The following is a 25,026-nucleotide window of genomic DNA, read 5'->3' on the forward strand; positions in this document are numbered from 1 at the left end:
AACCTCTGTGGCCAGATGACCTTGGCAACTTCCCTCTCAAAATTTAGAGTTAGCAAAAATTCTGAAATTAAGCCGGTATGCACACCTGTGACCCCAATGCTCGGGGGGATGAGTCAGGAAGATCCCAAGTTAGCAGCCAGCCTGCGCAATTTAGTGAATTCTGTTTCAAAGCAAAATTAAAAGGCTGGGGTGTGTGTAGCTGATGGTGAGCTTGCTAATACGTGCAAAGCCTTGGGTTCAAAACAAATTCCCCACTTAATAGGATGATTCCACCTGAGGTCTGCTCTTGGGAACACAAATCAAGGTCCTGTTAGCTGCCGAGAAAGAGAGGGGAGTCCCAGTGGACTAGGGCTCTCTCTGGGTTCGGGCCATGCTGAAGGCACAGGGTGACACAGCACACGGTGGGCAGCACCTGCCAGAAGGGACCTTGAGGGCCCAAGTCTGGGCACCAGCACTGTGTGTAAGGCCATGACCAGAAGCAGCATGGTGGCCTGGGCAAAGGCAGAAGCACTGAGGCTCCACTGCAGCCCAGCGTTCTGACAGGAGTGGCAGTGGCCATGGCTGGGGGCAGGGAAAGCCAAGGCTGTCCACTGTGAACCCGTGTTGTGGAGGGAGGCCCCACTCCTACCCTGCTGACCTTCAGGATTCAAGGGACCAGTTAGTACAAAGGTGGCCTGTGATGTGGCCCTAGGACCCTCACAGCTGTCTTTCCATGCTGTATCGGGAGGAAATGGGGCCCAGGGCTCTGGGCTCTGCCCACAGTGACCAACCAGCTGGACCACAAACCTGCAACCTCATTTGGTCTCTGCCCTCATCCTTGTACCCAGGGAACCCGGCAGAGGAAGCCACGTGGGCCATCAGTGGTCTGGTCCCCTGAAGGTGGAGGCCACCTATGGGCACAGCTGGGACTGAGCTCCTTGTCCCCCCACCATTGGGACATACCCAGTGCAGCCCTGCTCTCTGCTCCCATCGCCTGTGCTCGCAGTGTGGAAGTGCTGCACCTTCCTCCTGAGAGCCTGCTTCGTGACCCCACTCACCACAGAGAGAGGAAGGGAAAGCGCCCCAAGGCGTGCACAGCGCAGGCTACGGACCAGGGCTGAGGCTGTGGAACTGTTTGCCCAACTGAAAATCAGCACAAGGAGAAACTTGTAGAATCTGGAAGAATATAAACAGTCGATGGGGCTGGGGGTTTAGCTCAGCGGCATAAGCACCTGCCTTGCAAGCAGGCAGTCGTGAGTTTGACCCCTGGTACCGGTAAAAATGAAAAAAGACCAAAAAAAAAAAAAAAAAACAGTCGAGAGGTGCCAGGTGTGGTGGCTCACGCCTGTAATCCCAGGGCTCAGGAGACTAAGGCAGGAGGATTGCTGTGAGTTTGAGGCCAGTCTGGGCTACACAGTGAGTTCAAGTCCTGCCTGAGCTATATTGTAGAGCAAGCGAGACCCCATCTCAAAATAAAAACCAAAAAAGGAAGCACATTTTCAAGATTTCTTTAATATGTTTTCCTGGATTGTGATCCTTTTTTAAAATTAATCTCAAATAAATGAAATTGTCTCTTCTTGAAAAAATACAAAACAAAATACAATATAACATACTTTGCCTACACATAAGGAAAAGACATTTTTAGAGGTGTGGATGTACTTTTGTGGTAGGCCACACCCTGCGTCTGATTCCCAGCCCTGAAAGAGAAAAAAAAACCCTGTTTCAGACAGGGTCTTTTTATGTAGTTGAGGATTGCTTTGAACTCACTAGGTAGCCCAGGCTGGACTGCAATTCACAGCGATCCTCCTGCCTCGGCCTCCAAGTGTTGGGATTACAGGCATGCACCACCACATCTGGCAACAGAGAGACTTTTTAAAGTGACTATCCCAGTTTTTAAAAATGTTTTAATGTGAAAGAGAAACTGATTTACTGTAAGTAGGACTAAAAATTCATAAATATTTCTGAAAACTGTTTAGAAATATTTACTAACAGCTTTTGTTACTAAGACATCACCCAAATAAATAAGTTAGCAAACATGCATTTTTTCTTCTTAGGGAAAGATTCCTACTTATAATAGCATTGTTATTTATAAACACATTATTATTTAAAAGAGCTACATATTTGTAAAGTAGAAAATGGGAACAAAGGTCCGAGACAAAACTAAGTACATGATGGTACCACTGTAGTGTGAAATGTTATGGAGCCATTTAACAGAAAAATGTTATTTTGACACAGTGCAATGTTGATGACAGAAGGTTAAATAAAAAATAAAAACACTACTACTTGCATTAAAATAATAAACCCAAACTGGGCTGAGGGTGTAGCCCAGGCTGAGCATATACAAGATCCCAGGCTAGGGGCTGGGGATTTAGCCCAGCAGCATAAGCGCCTGCCTTGCAAGCGCGTGGTCATGAGTTCGATCTCCAGTACCGATAAAAAAATAAAAAAAAACAAGGCCCCAGGCTGATTCCCGTGAAGTCATAATGATCGTCAGAATCAGAGTCAGAATCGGAAGCAAATAAACAGAGAGTCCAGAATTTTCCAAGTACTGGAAATTCTTAATTTTACCTCTGTACTGAGGATTACGGGTGATTTTTTTCTTCTTCTTGGAATTTAAACTACTTAACATCTTTGGAACAGCTGCCGATTACTATTTTTATAATCAAGAAAATAAGGAACCAAAAGCAAAGAAGTAACAAGGGAAAAAGTGGCCATCCTGGGCAGTGGCTGCCCTCAATGTTGGCGACAGCAGGGTGACTTCGATGACCTTCAGTCCTCGGGATGCAGACGGCTGGACCACTCAGCTGTTGCCGCTGCTCTTGGGTTTTTATAAGAGCACCTGACAAACCCCAGCTGCCAGGGAGACTCACCTGCAGGCAGTGGGACTCGAGGCTGAGAAGGACCACTGTGTACTTCCTGGACCCACACCCGCTCCCCTTCGCACGGAATATCCAGCACGGGGCAAACAGCGTGGTCATCAAACCCTTTAGGTCCTGCCCTGTGGCACAGGATGCGCGATATCACCTGTGGTCCTCTTCTGGACATCCCTTCTGGCCTCAGCTCTGCCTTCTTAAGATGAAAGTCACAAGAAAGGACAAAAATCGGGGCTGGGGATTTAGCTCAGCGGCATAAGCACCTGCCTTGCAAGCAGACAGTCGTGAGTTTGATCCCTGATACCGATAAAAACGAAAAAGACCAAAAAAAAAAAAAAAAAAAAAAAATCGCAAAGCCTGTTTAAATCATCTGAAGCCAGTGTATTCCCAGCTGTTATGAACGCAACAGTCACAGGAGGACCGATTGCCAATTGTGGTTTCCTGTCTGATAGCCACCACTCACTGGGTCCTTCTGTGTACACGCTCAGTCCCCCAAGAGAGTCCCCACTGTGTCGCACTTGGTCTTCCCAGCAGCCCTGCCAAGCGGGAACCCCGGGTCACCCCATTCCTCTCAAGAGCAGAGAGGCCTGTGGGACCCAAATTTGCCACAGAAAAGCTGGTGAACAGTAAAGGCAAGCTTTTCACAAACAGACAAGTGAAGCAGAGGACAGCAGGTACTAGGGAGGCCCTGGGCCCAAGACAGAGTCAGGATGACCAGGTCTCGGTCAGAAGAGCCGGAGCCTGAGGTCAGAGCTCACAAGAGCCTGGCAGACATGAAGTCCAAAGATGTAACAAGGAGGTCACAGCGAGGTGATGACTTCTCCGTGGTGACTTCTCCTGCCTAACTAGAAAAACAGTTTCCCTTCTCACTTTGTTATTTAATGAACCACTTGGATAGGATAGTGGCCAAGAGTCTCCTGCAGACAGAAGCTTGCTGTGTGCCTTGAATCCCAGTAGGCCCATTTTTAGTTTAAGTAAACTGGTTTTATTACTGCATACTTGTTAAGGGAACAATCAAAGATGAGATAACTATCATAAATATATATGCACCAAATACTGGCACACCCAGTTACATAAAACAAACGCTAATGGATGCATAAACACTAATACAGTTGTAATGGGGTAATCTCAAAACCCCACTGTCAAAAATAGATCAACTAGACAAAAAACTCAACAAACATCAGGGCTGACTCAATCTTTGAACAAATGAACTTAGCAGACGTCTGCAGTATTCCACTCAACATCAGAATACACATTCTTCTCAGCAGCCCACAGGCTTTCTCCAAAACAGACCACATACCAGCTCACAGAATGTGCTTAAGTAAATGCAAAGGAATTGAAATTATCTTATGCATAGTATCAGATCTTAGTACAATGAAACTGGAAATCAATGGCAAAAGAAACCAGAAAAACTACGTAAACACATGGAAACTAAACAATACCTTCTTGAACAATCAATGGGTCACAGATGCAATTAAGGAATTAGACAGTTTCTATGGTTAAATGATGAACCCAATACAACGTGCTGGAGTTTATGGGACATGATAAAAGCAGTTCTATGAGGGAAGATTTTAGCAGTGAATTCCTACATCAGAAAAATGGACCAAGCTCAAATAAACAACTTAATGCTAAAGTCATTTCTAGAAGCAAGTATTACTCCAGTAACAAAACCAGAGAAAGATCCAACCAAAAAAGAGAACAAAAGCCAATCTCCTCAATGACCATAGATGCAAAAATCCTCAATAAGATGCTGGTAAACAGAATGAAGCAAATTACCAAGAAAAGATCATATACTATGACAAGGAGGATTCATCCCAAGGACGCAGGGATGGTTCAACATACACAGACCAATAAATGTAATGTGCCATATTAACAGAGCCAGGACAAAAATCATGGGATCATCTCAATAGATGCAGAAAAGGCTTTTGACAAAGTCCAACACTGATTCATGATAAAAAAAAACCCTACAGAAAATTGGAATAGAAGGTCATTATCTCAACGTGATAAAAGCCACCTCTGACAAATCAGCAGCCAGGGGGCTGGGGATTTAGCTCAGCGGCATAAGCGCATGCTTGGAAGCAGGCAGTCGTGAGTTTGATCCCCGGTACCGATAAAAAGACAAAAAAAAAAAAAAAAAAAAAAAATCAGCAGCCAGTATCACACTAAATAGACAAAAACTGAAAGCTTTCACCCTAAAATGAGGAGCCAGACAAGGATGTTCACTATCACCACTCTTATTCAATATGATGCTGGAAACATTAGCCTAAACATTAGATGAGAGAAAAGGATTAAGGACAAGAAAAGAAGTTAAATTATCGTTATCTGTCCAGATGACATAAAACTCTACATAGAAGACCCCAAAAACTCCACCAAAAGACCCCTAGATTTTGTTTTGTTTTGAGACAGTGTTATGGATTAAAAACTAGTGGTCAATTTAACGCCAGCTGGATTACATCAGCATGCTGTTGAGCATAGATGCTCCACCTGAGGAAAGCTGCCGGCATAAATAGAGATGTGGAGAAGGAAAAATGCATTGAGGCATTGAGGCATGGTGGGTTCTCCTACGTGTTGCTTTTTGAGCCATTGGTTCTCCTGGAGAAGCTCTGGTCCTCACATCGAGCACTGCTTCCTGGCTCCGGAGAGGAAGACGTGTGCCACTTAATCTCCAGGATGAACTCATCACACTGGCTTCCTGGCCTGTACCGACTGTGCTTATCGTTGGAGGAGCTCGGGGCCTCTGTATCACTGAGGATGGCTATAGTGCTTTTCAGGACAGCCCTGGTCTTTGTTGTGAGTGTGACTTCTTGGTCCAGCGTAGAACCCTCAACCTACCAGCACAGCTCCTTCACCCCGCTGCATGGACTTTCTGGCTTCCACCACTGACCCTTGGGCCTTCCTAGCACGGATCCATAAAAGACACTGGTGTGGGTTCTTCTCGTGGGCTCTAGACCTCCAATTGGACTCATGGGAGGCATTGTCATGAGCTCTGGGTCTTCATCTGGACTCACGTGGGACATTGCTGTGGGATTCAGGCCCTTGGTGGAATATTCTATGTCTTTGGTGTTGTGGACCAATTTACTGCACTTTCTTGTGTAAACTCTGGGTGACCATCAGAAAACAGTATTATAGACTCAGTGTCCTGATTCTAATTGTTCTCTGTGCAACCCCTGACTGCAACAGTGTCTTCCTGTGTAGTTCAGGCTGGCCTTAAACTCACCGTATAGCCCACAATGACCTCACACTCACAGCAATCCTCCTGCCTCAGCCTCCCAAGCCCTGGAATTACAGGCAAGTACACTGTCAAGATCCCAAGATTTAGTAACCAAAATAAGCAGCATAGTAGGTTATAAAGTCCGTGCTAAAAGTCAATAGCATTCCTACACATGAAAAGCAAACTCAGAGAGAAATTGAGGAAACTATACCTTTCACAGTCGCATCAAGAATAATGAAATAGGGGCTGGGGATTTGGCTCAGTGGCATAAGTGCCTGCGTTGCAAGCAGGCAGTCGTGAGTTCGATCCCTGGTACCGATAAAAAGGAAAACGACAAAAAAAAAAAAAAAGAATAATGAAATATGAATCAATCTAACAAAGTTTACACTGAAAACTACAGTACTCTGAAAAAGGAGATTAAAGAGGATGTCAAAAAATGGGAGGACATCCTTTGTTCTTGGACAGGCAGAGCCTGTAGTGAAAATGATCATTCTTCCAAAAAGAAAAAAAAAGGAAGGAAAAAAGTAGAAATAAAATTCTGTAAATAGAGAGGGAATAAAGAATTGAAGGGAGCTGAATTGGAAAAAATTAAAATATGTCATATCCAGGTATAAATTCCCTAGGATGAGCGTTACCATTATGTATGTAAAAATGTACCAGGAAAATTTTTTAAACAAGTGGGTTTTAGTCCCAAAGGTTGATTTTAGTTTGCCTGGGAGTGGCCATTTCTGACCTGAGCTCTGGTCACTCTTGGTATGAAAATGGCCAAACAGGCCCCATGTCGTCTCAGTTTCGGGTGCCCTTCCGACTACTGGGAGATGTTCCTCTCCTCCCAATGAACTCTGCTCCCATCTACTTCTTTTGTCCTCAAATTCATTCTCCAACTTTGTGAGACACTGGCTCTCCTTGACGCTCCTTGAAAAGAGGAGCAGCTGTCTCCACTTCGGACAAACTTGGCCCTATCTCCGTATACTGGTACACTGAGCTGGCTGGATTATTTCCTTGTCCCTTCAACTGGCTTTAAGCAATGTAAATGGGGCTGGCTGAGGAGCTGATGTGTCATCTCTGAAGCAAAAGACAGGCCAGTGTCACCCTGCCTACTGACTCCCCAAGTATGTGGCTGAGTGGGGCAAGATGTTGCTCATACTGTGGGCTGCGACTGAGCCTCGAGAAAGAGGCTCTGACTTCCCAGGACAGACAGGACTGTGCCTCAGACCTGAAGCACTGACCCTAACATTATTTGGTACCACCTCAGCTGTGTTTGCAGGTTGTTCTCTCTGTACATAGCAGAGGTGATCTCAGACCTCCTACCTAGCCCAGCTCATGGCAGTCACTTAATTCCCCGCTACTCTCATGTCACTCATCCCCCCCAGCCACTCCCACCCTGGAGAACAATAAAACCCAGGTTGGGCTCTGGGCGTGGCCTTTGTTCCCGTAAGCACCCTCTTGGCTGGACTTGGGACTCCCAAGCTCCCCATAACCGTATGTCCTTCTTCTCGCCATGGGTTGCACTGGAAGTGGTAGACTGGAATTAACTCACTGGAATTCCAGTAACTTCTCGTTGGGATCACAATTATAATCCTTTCTGGACTGTGATGAATATGGGGAAGGGTTCTCTACAAGACAAACACCCAGGTGATGCCACCATAAGATGACGTGAGCTGACTCCAAGACTATTCTATGAAAACAAAGCAATAGATCGTAGCTTTTACTTCTATAGAATAGTCACATCTTGTTTGCTACGGTTCACCTTACAAAAGGTTTTATGAGGTTGGAAGTACTAGTGAACCCAGGACCTTTGCACTGAGCTACAGACCCAGCATTCCCCTCCTTTTCATCTTCCTTTGTGGCAAGATCTCACTAAATTGCTAAGTTACCCGGGCCGGGCTCAAACTGGTGATGCTCCCTCCTCGGCCTCATTGAGTGCTGGGCTTACAGACCTTTGCCACCAAGCCTGGCTGTTACTAAACCTTTAACTCACTGAGAGTTCGATTCAGGTGCTAATTGACATTCTGAAAGGATAATAATCATGCTGAAATGAATAGGACCTTAATTTAATGTCTGAATGACTTTTATTGTGAAGTAATTACCTGGTTCAAACATTCATGATCTTTTTTTTTCAAACATTCATGATCTTAAAGATAAAGAATATTTCCTCATGCCAGGCTGTAAACTACTTCACAGCAGCCTCCCTATAAAAATAAATACATACAGCCCATCCTTGACCCTGTCAACTAAATACCTGCCCAAAAAGGGACAAAGGGAACCTGCACAACCCCTGACTGCAACGGACAGTCTTCCTGTGTCTTCCTGTGTAGTGCAGGCTGGCCCTAGACTCCTGTGCAGCCCACAATGACCTCGAACTCACAGCAGTCCTCCTGGCTCAGCCTCCCAAGCCTTGGAATTACAGGCAAGCATACTGGCAAGATCCCTAGATCTCAGGATCCCTGAGCAAGGCCAACATTTCACAGTGCACACTAGTAACGCACACTCTGTCCTTCCCTCACACACCTGTCTGTCCTTCCCTTACACCTCCAGCTAGAGGTTAAACTCTCAAGCCCTGGCTACACAGGATTGGAATAACTTTCTCCCCGCCCTCCCCGGTGAGGCCAAGAGGACACACAGATTCTTCCCTGGCCAACATAACCAGAAGTTTACTGCTGAGACCAGAATTTCCTAGGCCCTCAGGGAGCCCCCAGGTACCGGCTACACACTTTCAGGTGTTGGACTTGAGCCCCTTTAGCACCTCTGCTGGGGCCCAGTGAGCATGACCCACACCAGTGCCTGGCCTTATTCAGCACATCCATTACCTCAGCTGGAAAATAACTATCAGAACTGTAAAGTTTCTCCTTTGTGCCAGCTTCCAATTTTCTTGATTTTTGTTTTGTTTTGTTTTTTAAAGCATTCTGTTGGTAAAACTTGGAATCCGTTTTTCACATCCTAAAAAGGTTATGAGAAAGCTCTCTCTCTCTCTCTCTCTATATATATATATATATATAAATATATATAGTCATCATGGGATCACATGAAGAAAGAAGCCCAGCATTAAGACATAACCTCTCTAGGGGCTGGGGATTTAGCTCAGTAGCATAAGTGCCTGCCTTGCAAGTGCATTGTCATGAGTTCAATCCCTGGTACTGGAAAAAAGAAAAAAAAAGAAAAGAAAGAAAGAAAAGAACCTTCCTCCTCTTTTTTTTTTTTTTTTTTTTTTTTTTTTTGAGACAGGGTCTCACTGTGCAGGTCAGGCTGGCCTTAAATCCACTGTGTGTACCCCACGCTGGCCTTGAACTCACAGTGCTCCTCCTCCTCAGCCTCCCAAGTGCTGGGATCACAGGCATGCACCACCACACCCGCTAACCTTCCTTTTATTTTGGAAGCAGTTACGTCAGTGGAAACTATTGCTGCTGCTTGGACAAGGAAGTTCCAATGTCATGAGACTGCAGCGTAGAATTCTGACAGTCCCTCTCCTGGGAGCACCTGAGTGCTGAGGGAAGAGCCGGGGCACGTGGCCCAGGCCAGGAAAGAGCTGGTCATTTGGGGCAGAGCATCTGTGTCCCACGGGCTCTACACAGTGGGTGGGAACAGCAGATTGGATTCCAACAGGAAAGGGCCGTACGGGGAGTCATTTCTTAGACAGTAGAGAGCGCGTCTGCTTCTGCAGACAGGAGCAGCTGCTTTGACAGGGCTGCTTTGGTGGAGTCCATCCGAGGGGGAAAATGACACATTGGACAGGTCCGCCTCAGAGGTCACAGCCTGCATTGCGGGTGGTTTCAAAGTGCAGGGCGAGGCTTCACCGGAGTGGACACAGATAGCTGGAAGCAGAGAAAGGACTGATGCTGCAGAGTGCCCTGGAGTGGACAGCAGGAAACTCCTGGGGGGAAAAGTCCCGAGCTGAGAAGCCGAGCTCCTGGTTTACCAGCGACACCTCCCCCACAGGCTGACCCCCATGGTGGCTGGATTGGGGTTGACCCACTGGTGAGCTGGCCCATAGGTGAATGTGCTGGTGGGCACTGGGGAGGACACAGAAGGGTGGGTTCCTGTCCCCTGCCCTTTCCTTCTCTGTCTTTTCCCTGGCTGCTGTGAGTTGAGCGACTGTCCTCTGTCAAGTGCTTCTGCCATGGACTGAATCCTCTTATTAAAACTGCAAACCAGGGACCAGGGGGTTAGCTCAGGGGCTGAAATGCCTGCTTGGCAAATGTGAGGTCATGAGTTTGATCCCTGGTACCAAAAAAGAAAAAAGAAAAACTACAAGCCCAATTAAACTTCTCCTCTTATGTGCAGGGGTCAGGTATTTGGCCCACTGACGGAAGGTGACTGACAAAAGATTCTACCACTTTCTCCTCCTCCTATGAAGATCAAGCAAGACTAAGAGACACTGTCCACTCTGACAGGTAAAGCAAGCCAAGACCACTAGGATCCTCTCAAAACTTTCAGTCCACTTCTGAGGGTGCCAGAGATTGGACCTGGAAATCTACCTTACTCCAAACACTAGTGCTGGTCCTATTTGCACAGGTGTGAGCAGGGGTCCAAGAACCTTGGTGAGAGCTGTCTGGGCAGATTCTTGGCGAACGTAATTTGCATCCAAGCGGGTGATGGACTACATAGTGGTTTAGTGGGTATCTTTCTAGAAGGGGCCCTGGAGGTCAAGGGACCTGTAAGTACATGTCAGTTTCACTACTATAAAAGCCATAGCATCCTGTGTAAGCTACAAACCCTTCTCCACCTCCCCAATTCCTTCAGAACCTGAGTAGGAATTTGGAAATGTAGCAGGGTAAACATACACCTACGTCCTGGTCCTTTCCCTCCTGGAGGTATTTACCTCCCTCCCTAATAAGAAATTGCCACATGACGCCCTTCAACAGCCCAAATGTTTATCAGTCAGTTCCAAGATAAGCAAAGGAAGCATGGGGACAGCACAGTGTTGCTAGGCAATAAGAGTCACACACACACACAACGCAGGTCAGTCTTGAAATGATTACACTGAATGTAAAAAGTCACGGCAAAAGCAGTACATTTGGGAAGATTCCATTTATAAACATTACCAAAACATGCCTACGAATCTGTGGCACCAGAGAGCTGAGAGGTCGGTACCGGCCTGGAGGCCACGATGGGAAGGACGGTGACTGAGGACACGGGGCATTCTTGGGGTGAGGGACCTGCCCCTTAGCCTGACAGTGAGGATGGCCCACACACCAGATGTCTGTCAACACACCCAAGTGAGCACTTCAAGCAGGTGCAATTTATGGAGCACTCAATTATGCCTCATAAAGCTGGGAAGTATGCATGTCAAAAAAGCACATGCGGTTTCCAGGTGTGATGGCACACACGGGTGAGTCCAGCACTCAGGAGGGGCAGGAGGACAGCCGTGAGTCTGAGATCAGCCGGGGTTACCTAGTGAGTCCAAGGATAGCCCGGACATGGAGAGAGACCCGGTCTCAAAAGCTGAAAATAATCTTTAAAGGGCTGAAGCCTGTAGGTTAGCAGTTGAGTCCTGCTTAGGATGCACGAGGCCCTGGGTTCAATCCCCAGAACAGAGAAAGAAGGAAGAGAGGAAAGGAGGAGGGAAGGAGGGGCGGAAGTAAGTTAGGGGAGGGATGAAAGAAGGAAGGAAAGGAGAGAGGACGGGACACAGAGAGGAAGGAAAAGGAGAGAAATGAAAAAAGGAGGTGGGAGGGAGGGAAAGGAAGACAGCGGAAAGAAAAGAAAGGGAGACAAAGGAGAAGGATGAATAACAAAGGGGGAGACGTGGCCCAGGCAATGGGACAGAATAAATCTCCAGAATCAACCCTAAAGAAAGGAAAGCCTAGACAGAGAATCCAAAACAGTTACCACAGAAATAAATGATCAGTGAGCTAACGGGAAACACAGACAAAATCAAAAACATGATGCCTGAACAAAATGAAAATAACAACAAAGAAACTAAGTAACTAAAACAAGATAAAAGATCATGATCTATTAAGTGTTCATCAGCGGTTCCATGGTAGACTTGGCAAGCAGAAAAAAATAGGTCAGGGAACTTGAAACAGTTCATTTGAAGCCAGTAAGTCAAAGGATCAAAAGAAAAAAGTGAAAAAGAAAAGCGGAACAAGCCTATCGCATTTATGGGACACCCTCAAGGAGACCAGTGCATGCACTGCAGGAGACCCAGGAGAAAAGGCCGTGAAACAGTGAAGAAGTGACGGCCCAAAACAAACATCTCAGGTTTGAGGAAGACAGTACACATGCAAATTCAAGCAGCCCGGGGTACTCTAACCGAGATCAACCAAAGCGGCTCACGTCAAATACGTTATAGTAAACTCCCAAGAGCGGCTTGGAGAGTCCCGAGACGGACTTGTCACGGACAAAGGTGCTCTCGTCAGGCTAGCGGCAAGTTTCTCAGCAGAAAGCTCGCAGCTCGGAAGGCACTGAGGAAATACACTCAAAGTACTACAGAAAAAACAGCCAACCATGTATAATCTGCCGAAACTGTCCCTCGATAATTTAGGAGAAATTAAAACTTGGCCAGATAAACCAAAGCTGAGTACATTTATCACCACGAGAAATTCTTTCCATGAAATGCTGGACCATCCTTCAGGTTGAAACAATAGAAAATAGCAAACCACGCAAAGATGTCCAGCTCTGTGGTAAGGGCAAATATATTGGTAAGATACAGAATTCAAACGAGTTCATAGTATTGCAAGTGGCTGGATTCTTTCCTTGCTTTCCTCCTTCCTTCCTTATCTTTTTAAAATTTATAAATATATAAAATATATATACATACATATATAAACAATATATAATATGTATATAAATATATATATATGTATATGTATGCTGTGCAGGGTACAAACTGTTGGACTCAAGCAGTATTCCTGCCTCAGCCTTCTGAGTAACCGAAACTATAGGTCTGAATAGCTGAAACCATGTCATCCAGCCTGGTAAGTTCTGTACAGAATCATTTTAAAGAAAATATAAAAAATAACTGCACATTTATTTGAATAGATATGCAATACAAAAAGAAGTGATTTGTGATGTCAATGGCAAGGGAGGGCAAAAAAATATAAAGGAACTGTTGTGTACTGTTGGGGTTATTCTACTATCAATATTAATGAGGTCTTAATAACTTTAACATGTTTTTGTCCATTCTGATCTTTGTCTTGAACTGTTGATCACATCATGGCTATCTCCCAGTAAACAGAATCCTATCACAAACAGGGAGGCCACAGCTGTCACAGGCTCCATAATCTGCCCCTGGCCACATGGGAAGTTCCTATCCATAAATGCACAAGCAGTGACCAGGTGAGTGAGTCACCCGCTATAAGACAACATTCCTGATTTTACATCATTTCAAGAGAGACAGATACTGAAACACATTTTTTTCTTGAACTTATTTTCAGTGTAATTTTATTTAAAAATAGGCAATTCAGGGCTGGGGATTTAGCTCAGCGGCATAAGCACCTGTCTTGCAAGCAGGCAGTTGTGAGTTCGATCACCAGTACCGATAAAAAACGAAAAAGACCAAAAAAAAAAAAAAAAAAATAGGCAATTTGAAGATGTTTAAAAATATGGTCTAACTAAAGGACTGCAGGCTGCGAGCAGGTGCTTTTCTCTCAACAAAATGATAAGGACACAGCTTTCTCATTCCCCAGCTACGCTGGAAGGCGTTTTACAAATGGACACGGGTTCTGCTGACCCTCTCCCCAGCTCTGAAGGAGGAGGGAGCATGCAGCTTACACGCCGGTCAGCACAGGGTGTGAGGTGCCTCAGGTCCCCGGCGGCTCCCAGCTCCGAGCACAGGGAGCTCTGTTCCTAGTGAGACAGCAGACAATCAGGACATGGCGTCTTGAACACTAAGTGTCCACGACACTTTTCAGAGGCAGAAGAGTGTGCCAAGCTGGTAATTAGTGATCAGTGCTTGTGACGGAGATGTCCTCAGGTCCAACTGCTCATGTGTTGGACTAAAATATTGAGCCTCAGACTGTGAGTCCACACACATCAACCGGAACAAAACCAACATTTTGGAAATTCGACATTTCTGGTCTCCACAAAACTCAGCAGGGTCAGCCCAATGTTCCATGTCTTTGGTGTCTAGATTCTAGTGCTTTAGGGTGGCAATGCTTAGCCCAAAGTCAGTCTCCTGTGCCCGGCAGCTATCAGCAATCTGCATGGCAGTCCTCTGAATTAGGGACCATTTTATTATCTCCACTGCTACATAAGAAAGTGAGAAGTCGGAGATGAAGTCACCCTTCCCAAGCCAGATAACTGTACATAGCAGCTACAATGGAAGAAAAGCAGGCAGCCCTGGCCTCACACACGGTAGGCCAGACTCTGTCCAGGGCTGCTGGCAAGCCCGTCAGTGCCTTTCACAGAAGATACAAGAAAACCTTAAAACGCCAATTCAGTCACCTAAAACCTCACTAAATAGTGCTTAAACATAACACAATGTCCAAATACATCTGATTGGACTCAAATTCCAACCACTGCAAACCTGAGTTCTCCTCATAATCAGACCTTGTTCCTAACTTCCTGTCACTTTGAAGTATGTCTGTGTGTCTATGGTTTTCAGGGTCATTCCAGGGAGAAAATGTGAAATGAATCAGAAAGAAACAGTGTGGCTGTATCTAGATGTCCCCACAAAGCTCCGTGAGGTCATGGGTGGGGAGTCTAGCGGGTGGGACCCGGACCGAGGATGTGTGATTCATAGATCACTGGTGGTGTGCTTAGCCCTGGGCAGGACGCGGGCTGCCCCTCTCCGTTGGTGTCAGTGCTACCCTACGGCAGGCAGCCCCGAGGGAATGCAAGGCACAGTGTCCTTGCTGCTTGTCACTTGCTACTTCCTTGCTTCCTTGCCTCTGGCCGCCATGAATCCTCCTCTTCTGCAATTCCCCCTGCCTGACAACCAGCCGGCTGTGGACCGAGCCCTCTATACCTGTGAGCCCAAGAAACCTTCCCTCCTCTAACTTTGGGTATCAGGTATTTTGTCTCAGCAATGAGAAAATAACTAAGACAGAAACTGATGTTTTTCTTTCGACAAGACAGAACCAAAGTTAAATTCTAATAGCTGCTTTAAAAGTGCCACAAAAGAATAATAAATGACGTTTCACAGAAAAAGGGAAACTGGAGATTTATAAAACTACAATCTACCATTTTTCTTAACCAAGTATTTTTTTCACAGTTTATCCTTTTGAAGAAAAAATTTCCTACCTTCATTTCAATCCCTCCTTGGTAACTCAAAGATGCAAATTCAAACTGATGCATCTTCAAAACACTGCCTCTTGCCAGATGTGATGGTGTCCATCTGTAATCCCAGCATTTGGAAGGCTGAGGCAGGAGGATCACCACAAGTTCAAGGCCAGCCTGAACTACAGGGAAAGACCCTGTCCCAAACAAACAACAAACATTCTGTCTCCAGCGAGAAGTTTCTCTTCCCTGAGTGCCCTTTTACAAAAATCAAAACAGCAGAAATAACAGAACTCCCGGAGTTTCATCTACTCACACTGCGGTCACATATGCTGCAAAGGGACCAGGCATGGCGGGGACCAGGCCACATCAGAGCTGTCACATCCGTGGGCAGCCTCCCTTCGCCCACGTGGGATGGAGCCATGAGAGAGGCAGGCGCCCTCACCCCTGCCTGGCACAGGAACTCAGCAGACTCCAGGGTGCCACGTCCGTCACTTGGGTTGCAGAGGTCTCCTCAAGCCGCCAGCCCTTGCCCGTAGGGACATCTGAATTTCCTCAGATGCATTTTCTTGACGTTTCAATTCAGTCAGGCGCTTCATTTCATACTCTCTTTCGAGTCTGACGGCTAAAACAGTAAAATAAAATAAAACCCGTGGAGCACTCTGACTGGCATTTTCCACCAGGTTTAGTGTGTTCAGTAGTGAATCACATACAGCCCGGCAGGGTGGCACAGGCTTGTAGTCCCAGCACTTGGGAGGCTGAGGCAGGAGGATTGCTCTGGGTTTGAGGCCAGCCTGTTGAACCACCAAGATGCGGGGCTACTGAGACAGGAAGCCGTGTCTCTCTGATAATGTGCACTGGGTTGCACACCTCCGACAGATTCTCCAGGACACCGAGGCACTTACACTCCTCTGAAGGCAGCAGCCCTTCCTGTGTGTCACATTTTGAGAGCGGCAAGGAATTCCCATAGGCGAGCTCTACCAGAAAAGGCAGTCTGGAGTTGACTATGTTCAAGTACCAGGTCTTCGTCAGCAGCGCAAGGTCCCAGGGCTCCCGTCTGGGGGTAAAGGCACGCGTTGGTCCAGTACACACTGATTGCGCAGGTGCGTGCAGGGAAGAGGCTCAGGGTTCCTCAGGATGGCAACTCTGGCAGGAGACTGATTGCGCAGGTGCGTGCAGGGAAGAGGCTCAGGGTTCCTCAGGATGGCAACTCTGGCAGGAGACTGATTGCGCAGGTGCGTGCAGGGAAGAGGCTCAGGGTTCCTCAGGATGGCAACTCTGGCAGGAGAAGCGGCCCAGGGCAGGGACCTCTTTGCACTGACCAGAAATTCTATGGACCATAAGTGCCCTGCACCTACCAAGCGGGGTACAGAATGAGGCTTTGAACCCGAGGACAAGAGCCATGCACTGAGCCAGGCGTCCAAAGTGCAGGTGGGCTGGCTAGGTGGACTTAAAATGACCAGCAAGGGTGGAAACTGTCTTTAAAAAAAAAAAAAAAAAAAAAAACTATTCATTTATTTATTTGAGACAAGGTCTTACTGTGCCATTTAGGCGGGCCTTGAACTCACTTTGTCCCCCAGACTAGCCTTGAACTCACAGCGATCTTCCTGCCTCAGCCTCCCAAGTGCTGGGATTACAGGCATGCGCCACCACGCCCGGTGTGGAAACTGTTTCCCCGGGAGAAGATTCAAACCTCGAGCCTGGGATTTGGCTCGCCAGACGGCACTCTCCTGACCCTGCGACTGCAGGGTGGAGAGAACGATGGGGTGAGCTGCATTCCTGCAAAAGCTGTGCCTTTAGACAAGGACCGAGGACCCGAGGCCCTGTCGTGGCCGCCCCACACCGAGTCTCCCTGATCCAAGGCGCCGGTGCTTACACGCTGTAGCAGCTGCCCCGTAAGATGCCCTTCACCGTGTTCTTCCTGGGGAGCCCGTAGGCCATGCCGAGCCGTCCCCACTACGTCCTCACGCAGGGCCCTGGGGCGGTGTCACAGGAGCTGGGCCACTGGTCTGCAAGGATGGACGGCTGCAAGGACCAACCGACAGCTGGCCTTCCCCTAAATGCGTGCACACCAGAGGGTGGTGGACCCAGAGGCCACGCCAAGTGTCCGCCCCTGCCCTCTGCAGAGTCAGCAGCCAAGCAGAGCCACTCCTGCCTGGGCAGGTGCTGGGCACAGGGGGCCCTAGGTGTCCCCGCTACCGCGACAGCAGCTTCTTGCAGCATAGAACTCTACCCCGAGCCACCCCGACCTGCTTTTCTCATCCAAAACCTGGCCTAACAGTGACCTAACAGGCTCACACCTGTGATCCCAGACTCAAGAGGCTGAGTCAGGAGGATCGCAGGCAATTCGAGGCCTGTCTGGACCACGTACAGGCAAACACAGAAGTGGCCTCGTCTTAGCCCCATCCCCGTGTCCCTGCCCTGGCCCTGGGTCCCTCCTGTCCCCTGTCCCCCCATGCCCGCCTCAGGCTCCTACCGGGTCTGGCCAGGATGCGGGTCGGGCCGCAAACCAGGGCAGAGCGCGCGCCAGGAGCCTGGGGCCGCGCACGGGGCCGCGCCGCGCGACCCTCCTCGTCCCTGCCCGCCCACGTCCCGAAGGGCGCCCGCGTCACTGAGCCCAACAAAGGGCTTTGTGCTGCCACAGCTCTGCGCACCGCCTGCGGTGACCCCAAGCGACCGAGGGCGCGGCTAGGGGCGCTGTTGTGCGCGGTGACCTGAGCCGCCGCTGCCGTCTCCAGTGGGGCGGAGTTTCCCATGCTGAGCCCAAGCCCGCGGTGACAGCCAGCTGATGACTCAGGGCAGCGGCATCTGACCCCTGTGGCTTGGCCGAGGGCCCTGGAGTTGGGGAACGGGTCTAGGGGCCCAGTCTGCCACTCATGACCACGACTGGTAGCATCCCCCGCTAAGCGTCACCTTTTGCACGCCAGGGTCACAGCCTGAGTTTCACTGAGGAGGACTCAAGAGGATGCTCCTGTCCCACGGTCAGGGTCCACAACTTGCTTGCTTTAAATTGCACGCATCAGGTGTTTGTCCCAGCAAGAAGAAAAGTGCTTGAGACACCTGTCTGTGTGTGATCCTGGTTTCGAGAACACTTTTCAGTTCTCAAACGCAGAAAGGGGCCAGGGGTAGAGCTCTTGTCTAATATGCAGGAGGCCCTGGGGTCCATCCCCCGGACCTGCAATAAAAATCATAAGGCGGTGAATGACAAATGGCGGCCTCAGACCCTTCTCCTTCAGAGGGGAGCAGAGCGCAGAGGAGTTGCCCAGGGCACCATGCCGGTGGAAGGTGGAAGGCCTCAGGGAGCCCAGCCTGGCTGCCTCTGCTGACCAGGGCAGCGAGCACCACACAGGTGAGGTCCAGGCCGCGGCGAGGACAGCAGGGCAGTTCACAGTTTCTCCACAGGGCCGGCTTCCTGAGTCTGTGTCAAGTCCTGCAACTGGCTCGGGCTATGTTCCCTGTGACTCATTCTGGGCAAATGTGGAGGTTGCTGGGCTTAGCTTCTGAGAAGAGGTCATAAAAGGCATCGTGGCCTCCCTTCTGCAGCCTCACTTGGCTCACTCACCAGGAGGGGTCAGTGACCGCCTAGGAAGTCACTTGAGCTGTTATGTGGAGAAAATTGTGAGCACAGCAATGAAGGTCTTTTGCTACTATCTTGGTTTCTTGATGCCACCATGAAATACCCGATGTGCAAAGTTAAAGGCGGAAAGGTTTCTTTCTACTCACAATTCATGGAGGTTTGGGTCCGTAGTCAGCTGGCTCCAAGGCAGGGAGGCATGGCAGAGGGCGTCACAGAGGAGAATCAGTCATGGTGTGGCAGGCAGGAGGCAGCTAGGCGGCAGCAGCAGCCGTCCTTTCCCTTTTATCTCATCCAGGCTACCGTCTGTGGGGTGCCACCCACACCCACAGGATTTGAACCCAGTAGACGTGGCATCTAGCACTGCCCCATGAATGTGCAAAAGCTGGAGTAATGCTGAATTTTCCACAAGGTGAAAAGATGTCCAACAAAGATCTGCTTTCTCTGCATAATGAATACTTCAGTATTTTGTTTTGAAAAATCAAATTCTTAGCTATCATCATGGTATGACCCTGAAATCCCAGCCCTTGAGAGACCAAAGCCAGAGCATCCTCATGAGTCCGAGGTCAGCTTGAGCCACACAGGGAATTCACGGTCAGTCTGAACTATATAGCAAGATCCTGTCCCTAAAAACCAGGCCTGATGGTGCAGTTCTGAGAAGCCAAAGCAGGAAGAGCAAAAGCTCAAGTCCTACCTGCACAGCTTAGCAACTTAACAAGACCTTGACCCAAGGTAAGACATCAAAAGGGTCACTGGGCATGGTGGCACACACCTGTAATCCCAGGACTCAGGAGCCTGAGGCAGGAGGATCACTTTGAATTCCAGGCCAGCCTGGGCTACATAGCAAGTCCAAGACCAGCCTGAATTACAGAGAGAGAGAGAGAGAGAGAGAGAGACAGAGAGAGAGAGAGACTGTCTCAAACAAACAAACAAACAAAAAAAGGTGAAAGATTAGAGATGTAATTCAATGTGAAAGACTTGGCTTTAATCCCCAGTACTGCAATAAATTTTTTAAAGGCTGGAGAGACAGCTCAGTAGCAGAGCAACCCCCAGGGGTTCAGTCCCCAATACCTCAAAAACATCAAGTTTCCTTCTAAGATTTTCTCCTTTCTCTGCCTCTCTCTCTCTCTCTCTCTCTCTCTCTCTCTCTCTCTCTCTCTGTCTCTCTCTGTCTGTCTCTCTCTGTCTCTCTGTCTCCACCTGCACCTTCATCTCACACACCTCTCTGCAGAGCTTCCCCTGCTTTTCCATACATCCACCCATAAGTGAAATCTTCCCTCTGTCCTGCATTCCTCAGTCTGGAGTCACTTTAATTGCTCAGGAGAGCATTTCTGCCATCTAGCGTTGACACTGTGGTACTAAGAGCAAAAACATTTCGATGTGTGATACACAACACAGAATAATAAACATGACGACTTTATGTCTGTGGTACTGCCTAGTGCATTTCAATGTCTTTCCTGCGTGCTCTCATAGGTAACGACCACACTGTAGATGTTACAAGTAATTTCAGCAGTGGGTTTGTGGAGAAGGAAGGGCGTGCACCTTAAAACAGGAACCACTTCCAGCGTCACAGGATTTGAACCCAAGATGACCTGATTCTGATTTTTGTCTTCCTTCCACCACTCTATACACACATCTCCCAGCGTGATTATTAGTACAAGATTTTAGATGATCTATTTGGGGGGCAGGGGAGAGGGTCACTAAGCTGCCCAGCTGGGCCAGAACTTGCAGTCCTCCCGCTCAGCCCCCCGAGTCTGGAGTTACAGGCCTGTCACTCTGTCAGCTTATGTTTGTAAATATTTTTGTAGATTTTTAAAATTTTTATTTTAAATAGAAAAACAGATAAACAATGAAAATGAGTTTCCAAACACACAATACTCGACACACTGCGTGTTTCTGTCTTGTAGCAGTTACTCAGAGTGCAGGAGATCAGTGTAATAGCTTGTCTAAATAACATTAGCACAAAACCTTCTTTTCAAGGAGCAAACAGAGCCATCTGTGAAACTACCTGAACTATCTTGTATATACATATAATGTTTTCCTTTTATCCATTCTTCCTTTCACCATCATAGTTTTTCTTTTCTTTTGAACAGTTTCTTCCCAAGTCACAATATCTAATGTACATTTTTTTATTTGAAAGAGAAAAAAAGAACAGAAAAATCAAGATGCAAACGAGCCTAAAAAAAAAAACAACAAAAGCAAAATGACAACAACAACAAAACACAATAGCTATACAGGTTTTCAAAACATGATAGGAATTTTTGTGGTTCTTATTTTGCATATTATCTTCAGAATAGTTGCTCAGGTCACCAGATACAGGAGTGAAACAAAACAAAACATTGGATTTTGAGAACAAGACAAGGAAATCCCCAGTCGCCACCATGCACACGGCCATCCTCCCAGTAGATGCCCAGACCACCAGCCCAGGCCTGCAGACAGGCCCAGGGTGGGTTCTGTGGACCTCTTTCCCTCCCGGCGTCCTGCTGAGTTCTCAGGATGTGTGTGCCCACTCTCATTTCATGGAGCCGTGTTTTATTTCATGTAGCTTAACACACACATCACAGGTGCAGCTCGCACTGGTTTATGACTCTCTCCAAGGCTTTTCCAGTAATACTATCAATGCTTTAAGATACAATAATGAGCAATACAGGTGGAAAAACTTTAAAATCCAGAATGGCAGCTCTGAACTAGTGCCTCCTCCCCTCTGGCCCTCTGGCTCCCCAACTGCCCCATCCTCTGGTTTCAGCCCGGCACCCCATGCTGCCTGAGCCCCAGCCCCGCACTGGACCCCCAGTACTGTCAAGCGGAGCCCGTGCTTCTCTTCAGATCTGTCCCAGATCTGTCTCCTGTGCTCCATGGCTTCTGTCCTGAACTCCTATCTGGTATTGCCATCAACTCGAGGAAATGATTGTCTCGTTCTGCTGACTATCTCAACTTAGCCACCACGGCTGCCTCTTCTGTCTCTGCAGTGACCCGGAATTGCTCGCCTCAGGGTGCTGCAGCCCTGCAGATGGTGACGGTCACTGCCCACCCCGATGCTGCAGGAACATCCAACAGGACCGACAGGCCAGGACGGAGGAAGCCAGGGTTTCCTGAGCCAGCAGAGAGGAGTGCAGAGGCCCAGGTGATGGCTGTGACTGCACAGCCAGCCAGCCACAGGGCCACTCTGGACTCAGGTCAGGATCCCCTGAGTACCCTGGATGTCCCCAGCCACCCTCAGTGGCATGGGGAAGGATGGTCCTCTTTGCCATGATCATGCTCTTGCTTGGCAGGAGCAGTAATCAATGGCCCCACACTGTCCTTGGAGAGTACCCCCTGGTGCCCCGTTCCACGGAAGACCAGGTCACCCGGAACGCAGCCTAGGGTTCACTATGGGTCACAGTCAGCAGAGGCAAGGGTCCCCCCAAACCCACTGCTGCCTGGAACCTGGGTGACCATGAGCTGTTTCTCTCCTGGGCAAGCCTGAGCATTAGCTCCGATGGAAGGAAAATAGCTGTCTTTTTGTCACCGCCGCTGCTGCTGTTTTGAGATAGTCTTGCTACATCGCCCAGGCTGGCCTGCAGCACACATGATCCTCCTGCATCCTCTGGGATTACAGGTATGCACCACCAAGGCCACCACATCTTAATGCATGAGGCCTCGGACCTTACCACACTGCCCTGGAGGGATGATGAATTCAGTATTCATCCGCTACAGCAAGTTGTTTCAAGAATATAACATTAGCTTGAAACTATGTGGCAATTATATAAAACTGAGCTTTCTAATTATTCATTAGATTTTTTAATGAGTTCCATTTTATTGACTTGTTAGCTGTACTGTAAATCACGTTTAACTGCTCCCGAGGTGGCGGGTCAGATGGGGAGGCCAGGTGCCCCCTACCTGCATTCCCGCCATGCTCCCGCCTTGGAGCCTCCTGACCGTGGACTGAAGGCTCAGAAGCCAGGAGCCCAGAAAGCTCTGCTGTAGGTTGTGGACTCCACTATTTTGTCCTGACAACAGGAAAGTGCCCAGTGTGACCCCGTGAGAGCCTGGGCCCAGCTTTCGGATCCCTGACCCGAAGACCCTGCACAGTGGGGTGTCTGCCCTCAGCCACTAGCTCAGAGTGTGATTTGCTGTTCCGGGACGAGAAGGGGCCAGCATGGGCGCAAAGACAGACAAAGAGGGAAGAGCAGAGCAGAGTGGGCTGGAACTCAGCAAGCAGAACCCCAAGGCTGGGCTGACAGGCTGAGCTGGGCTCAGCTGGGCCGGGGCCATGGCCTGTCCAGGAGATTCTCTGTGCCCTGAGAGGGAGGAAAGTCTGTGCTGCCTTTCAGCAGCAAGGGCGCAGCATCCCTGTCACCTGACAATACACACAGAGAGGCGCAGGAGCAGCTTGGATGAGCGGCCACAAGCAACCTCCTCTCTCCTCCGTCACTCAGGCTCAGCGTCAGCCCTGCCCAAAGCTCCAGCCAAGGAGGCACAAGAGGAGGCCGGGGATTCAGCTCCGTGGCACAAGCGCTTGCCTGGCAAGTGAGAGGTCATGGGTTTGATCCCCAGTACCAAAAAAAAAGGAGACATAAGAAACGCCAGCTGAAGCTGCGTATGGTGGCTCACACCTGTAATCCCAGCACTCCCAGCACTCGGGAGACTGAGGCAGGAGGATCGTTGCAAGTTTGAGACCAGCCTAGGCTACAAAGTGAGCTCAAGGCCAGCCTGAACTGCACAGTGAGACCCTGTCTCAAAAAGACAAAAAAAAAAAAAAAAAAAGGCCAACTGGGTGCCCCTGGGAAATACTTTTTTTCCCATACCCTGGAGACACAGCAGAATGCTCTTTTATGTTTGCTCAGTTTAGTTTGGGATTCCGCAGGGTGTGTTGCTTTGTTTTTAAGACAGGGTCTCACTGTGCAATTCACGCTGACCTTGAACTTAGAGCAGTTCTGCCTCAGCCTCCCAAATGCAGGAATGACAGAGTGTCACACGCACTGAGGAGGCTATTTGAGGCCACTGTCCTGCGCAGGGAGAAGTGGCAAGATGGAGAGTCCCAGACAGAGGACTGCGAGGATAGGGACAGCAGACACCTGGTCCTGGAGCCGCCATGGAGCGGCCGTGCAGCCCACCCAAATGTACCTGGCCTGGCCAAGGGAGTGGCCTGCGTTCCTCTACCTCACCACCCAAGCACTGAGTGAACCATCCCTAAGGGACACTTCAGATCCACCCAGGGAGGCACAGCGCAAGGCCAGGAAAGCGCAGGCAGCCTGGGGACCTGCTGCCTGACATTCCAACTACTGGGGAGGCTGAGGCAGGAGGGTTGAGAGTTCCAGGCCTGCTTGGGCAATTCAGACAGCCTTATCTCAAAATAAAAATCAGAAGGGCTGGACATGTAGCTGAAGGTGGCGTGCCCAGGGTTTGATCTGTAGTACTATGCCCACACACCGGCATACACAGGTGTGCACTCACAGATTCCTAGAATGACTGCCCCGTCTCAGAGCGGCAGGCATCATCACCAAGTGTCCAAGCTCATTACTACAATCTCTCACTTTCCCCATAAACACTGGGCAACTTTTTAAATCACTGATTCTTTATGTCACTGTAACGTCATAAAACATTAAATTTATAACCAGGCGTGGCAGTGCTCACTTGTGATCCCAGAATGTCTCCTGTAAATTCGATTCTTCTTTTTTTTTTTTTTTTTTTTTTGAGACAGGGTCTTGCTATGCACTTCAGGCTGGCCTCAAGCTCACTTTGTAGCCCAGGCTGGTCTCAAACTTGCAAGGCTCCTCCCACCTCAGCCTCCCCAGTGCTGGGATTACAGGCATGAGCTGCCACACCCCGCAAGTTCCATTCTTCTAGTTCCTTTATCATAGTTTAAAATCTTTCTCCATGGGGCTGGGGATTTAGCTCAGCAGGCATAAGTGCCTGCCTTGCAAGCAGGCAGTCGTGGGTTCAATCCCTGGTACCAATAAAAAAGGAAAAAGACAAAAAAAAAAAATCTTTCTCCGTAAGACTGGTGTTTGCTGTTGCTGGGTTTGAACCCAGGGCCTTTGCACTGAGCTACATGCCTTCTCAGTGCTTGTTTTATTTTCATTTTATGTTTTGTGTTTTGTTTTGTTTTTTGAGGCGGGTTCTCTCTAAATTATGAAGTTGCCCAGGCTGGGACAGAACTTGCATCCTCCTGCCTCAGCCTCTCAGGGCTCTGGGAATTACAGATGTGCACCACTGCGCCTGGCCATGTGTGCCTGGTCCTTTTGTGG

The 25,026-nt window shown here is 48.6% G+C and overlaps 1 protein-coding gene and 1 long non-coding RNA gene across 4 annotated transcripts; one reads left to right on the forward strand and one right to left on the reverse strand.

Moving 5' to 3' along the window:
* The first annotated feature begins 12,503 nt into the window (after window positions 1–12,503).
* Window positions 12,504–15,560, forward strand: LOC134476156 (uncharacterized). Its single transcript, XR_010047692.1, has 3 exons — window positions 12,504–12,980; window positions 13,258–13,341; window positions 15,218–15,560. It is a non-coding gene; the product is annotated as an uncharacterized LOC134476156 (long non-coding RNA).
* Window positions 15,548–17,923, reverse strand: CUNH4orf36 (chromosome unknown C4orf36 homolog). 3 transcript variants are annotated; one of them, XM_003469389.4, is made up of 4 exons: window positions 17,699–17,852; window positions 17,099–17,278; window positions 16,128–16,279; window positions 15,548–15,847 (listed from the first exon to the last, which is right to left on the reverse strand). In XM_003469389.4, exons 2-4 carry the CDS (start codon window positions 17,161–17,163, stop codon window positions 15,714–15,716), a joined length of 351 nt encoding a protein of 116 aa, XP_003469437.1. In that variant the 5' UTR covers window positions 17,164–17,278; window positions 17,699–17,852; the 3' UTR covers window positions 15,548–15,713. The 3 variants fall into 3 exon arrangements, with proteins under 3 accessions (XP_003469437.1, XP_063105466.1, XP_063105465.1); XM_063249396.1 differs by having other exon boundaries at window positions 15,705–16,279; window positions 17,099–17,231; window positions 17,699–17,923; XM_063249395.1 differs by having other exon boundaries at window positions 15,705–16,279; window positions 17,699–17,862.
* Window positions 17,924–25,026: the final 7,103 nt, after the last annotated feature.

This window comes from Cavia porcellus, unplaced genomic scaffold, assembly GCF_034190915.1.
Source record: "Cavia porcellus strain 051 isolate PalLab524CR breed Dunkin Hartley unplaced genomic scaffold, mCavPor4.1 scaffold_5, whole genome shotgun sequence".
Lineage (NCBI taxonomy): Eukaryota > Metazoa > Chordata > Mammalia > Rodentia > Caviidae > Cavia > Cavia porcellus.

Excerpts from the sequence above, each read along its gene's own strand:
- CUNH4orf36 (XM_063249396.1), bottom strand. The coding sequence starts at position 17,163 with ATGGCCTACGGGCTCCCCAGGAAGAACACGGTGAAGGGCATCTTACGG. Across the intron at positions 16,280-17,098 it reads CGGGGCAGCTGCTACAGCGT|ACGGGAGCCCTGGGACCTTG; the intron begins GTAAGCACCGGC and ends CTTTACCCCCAG.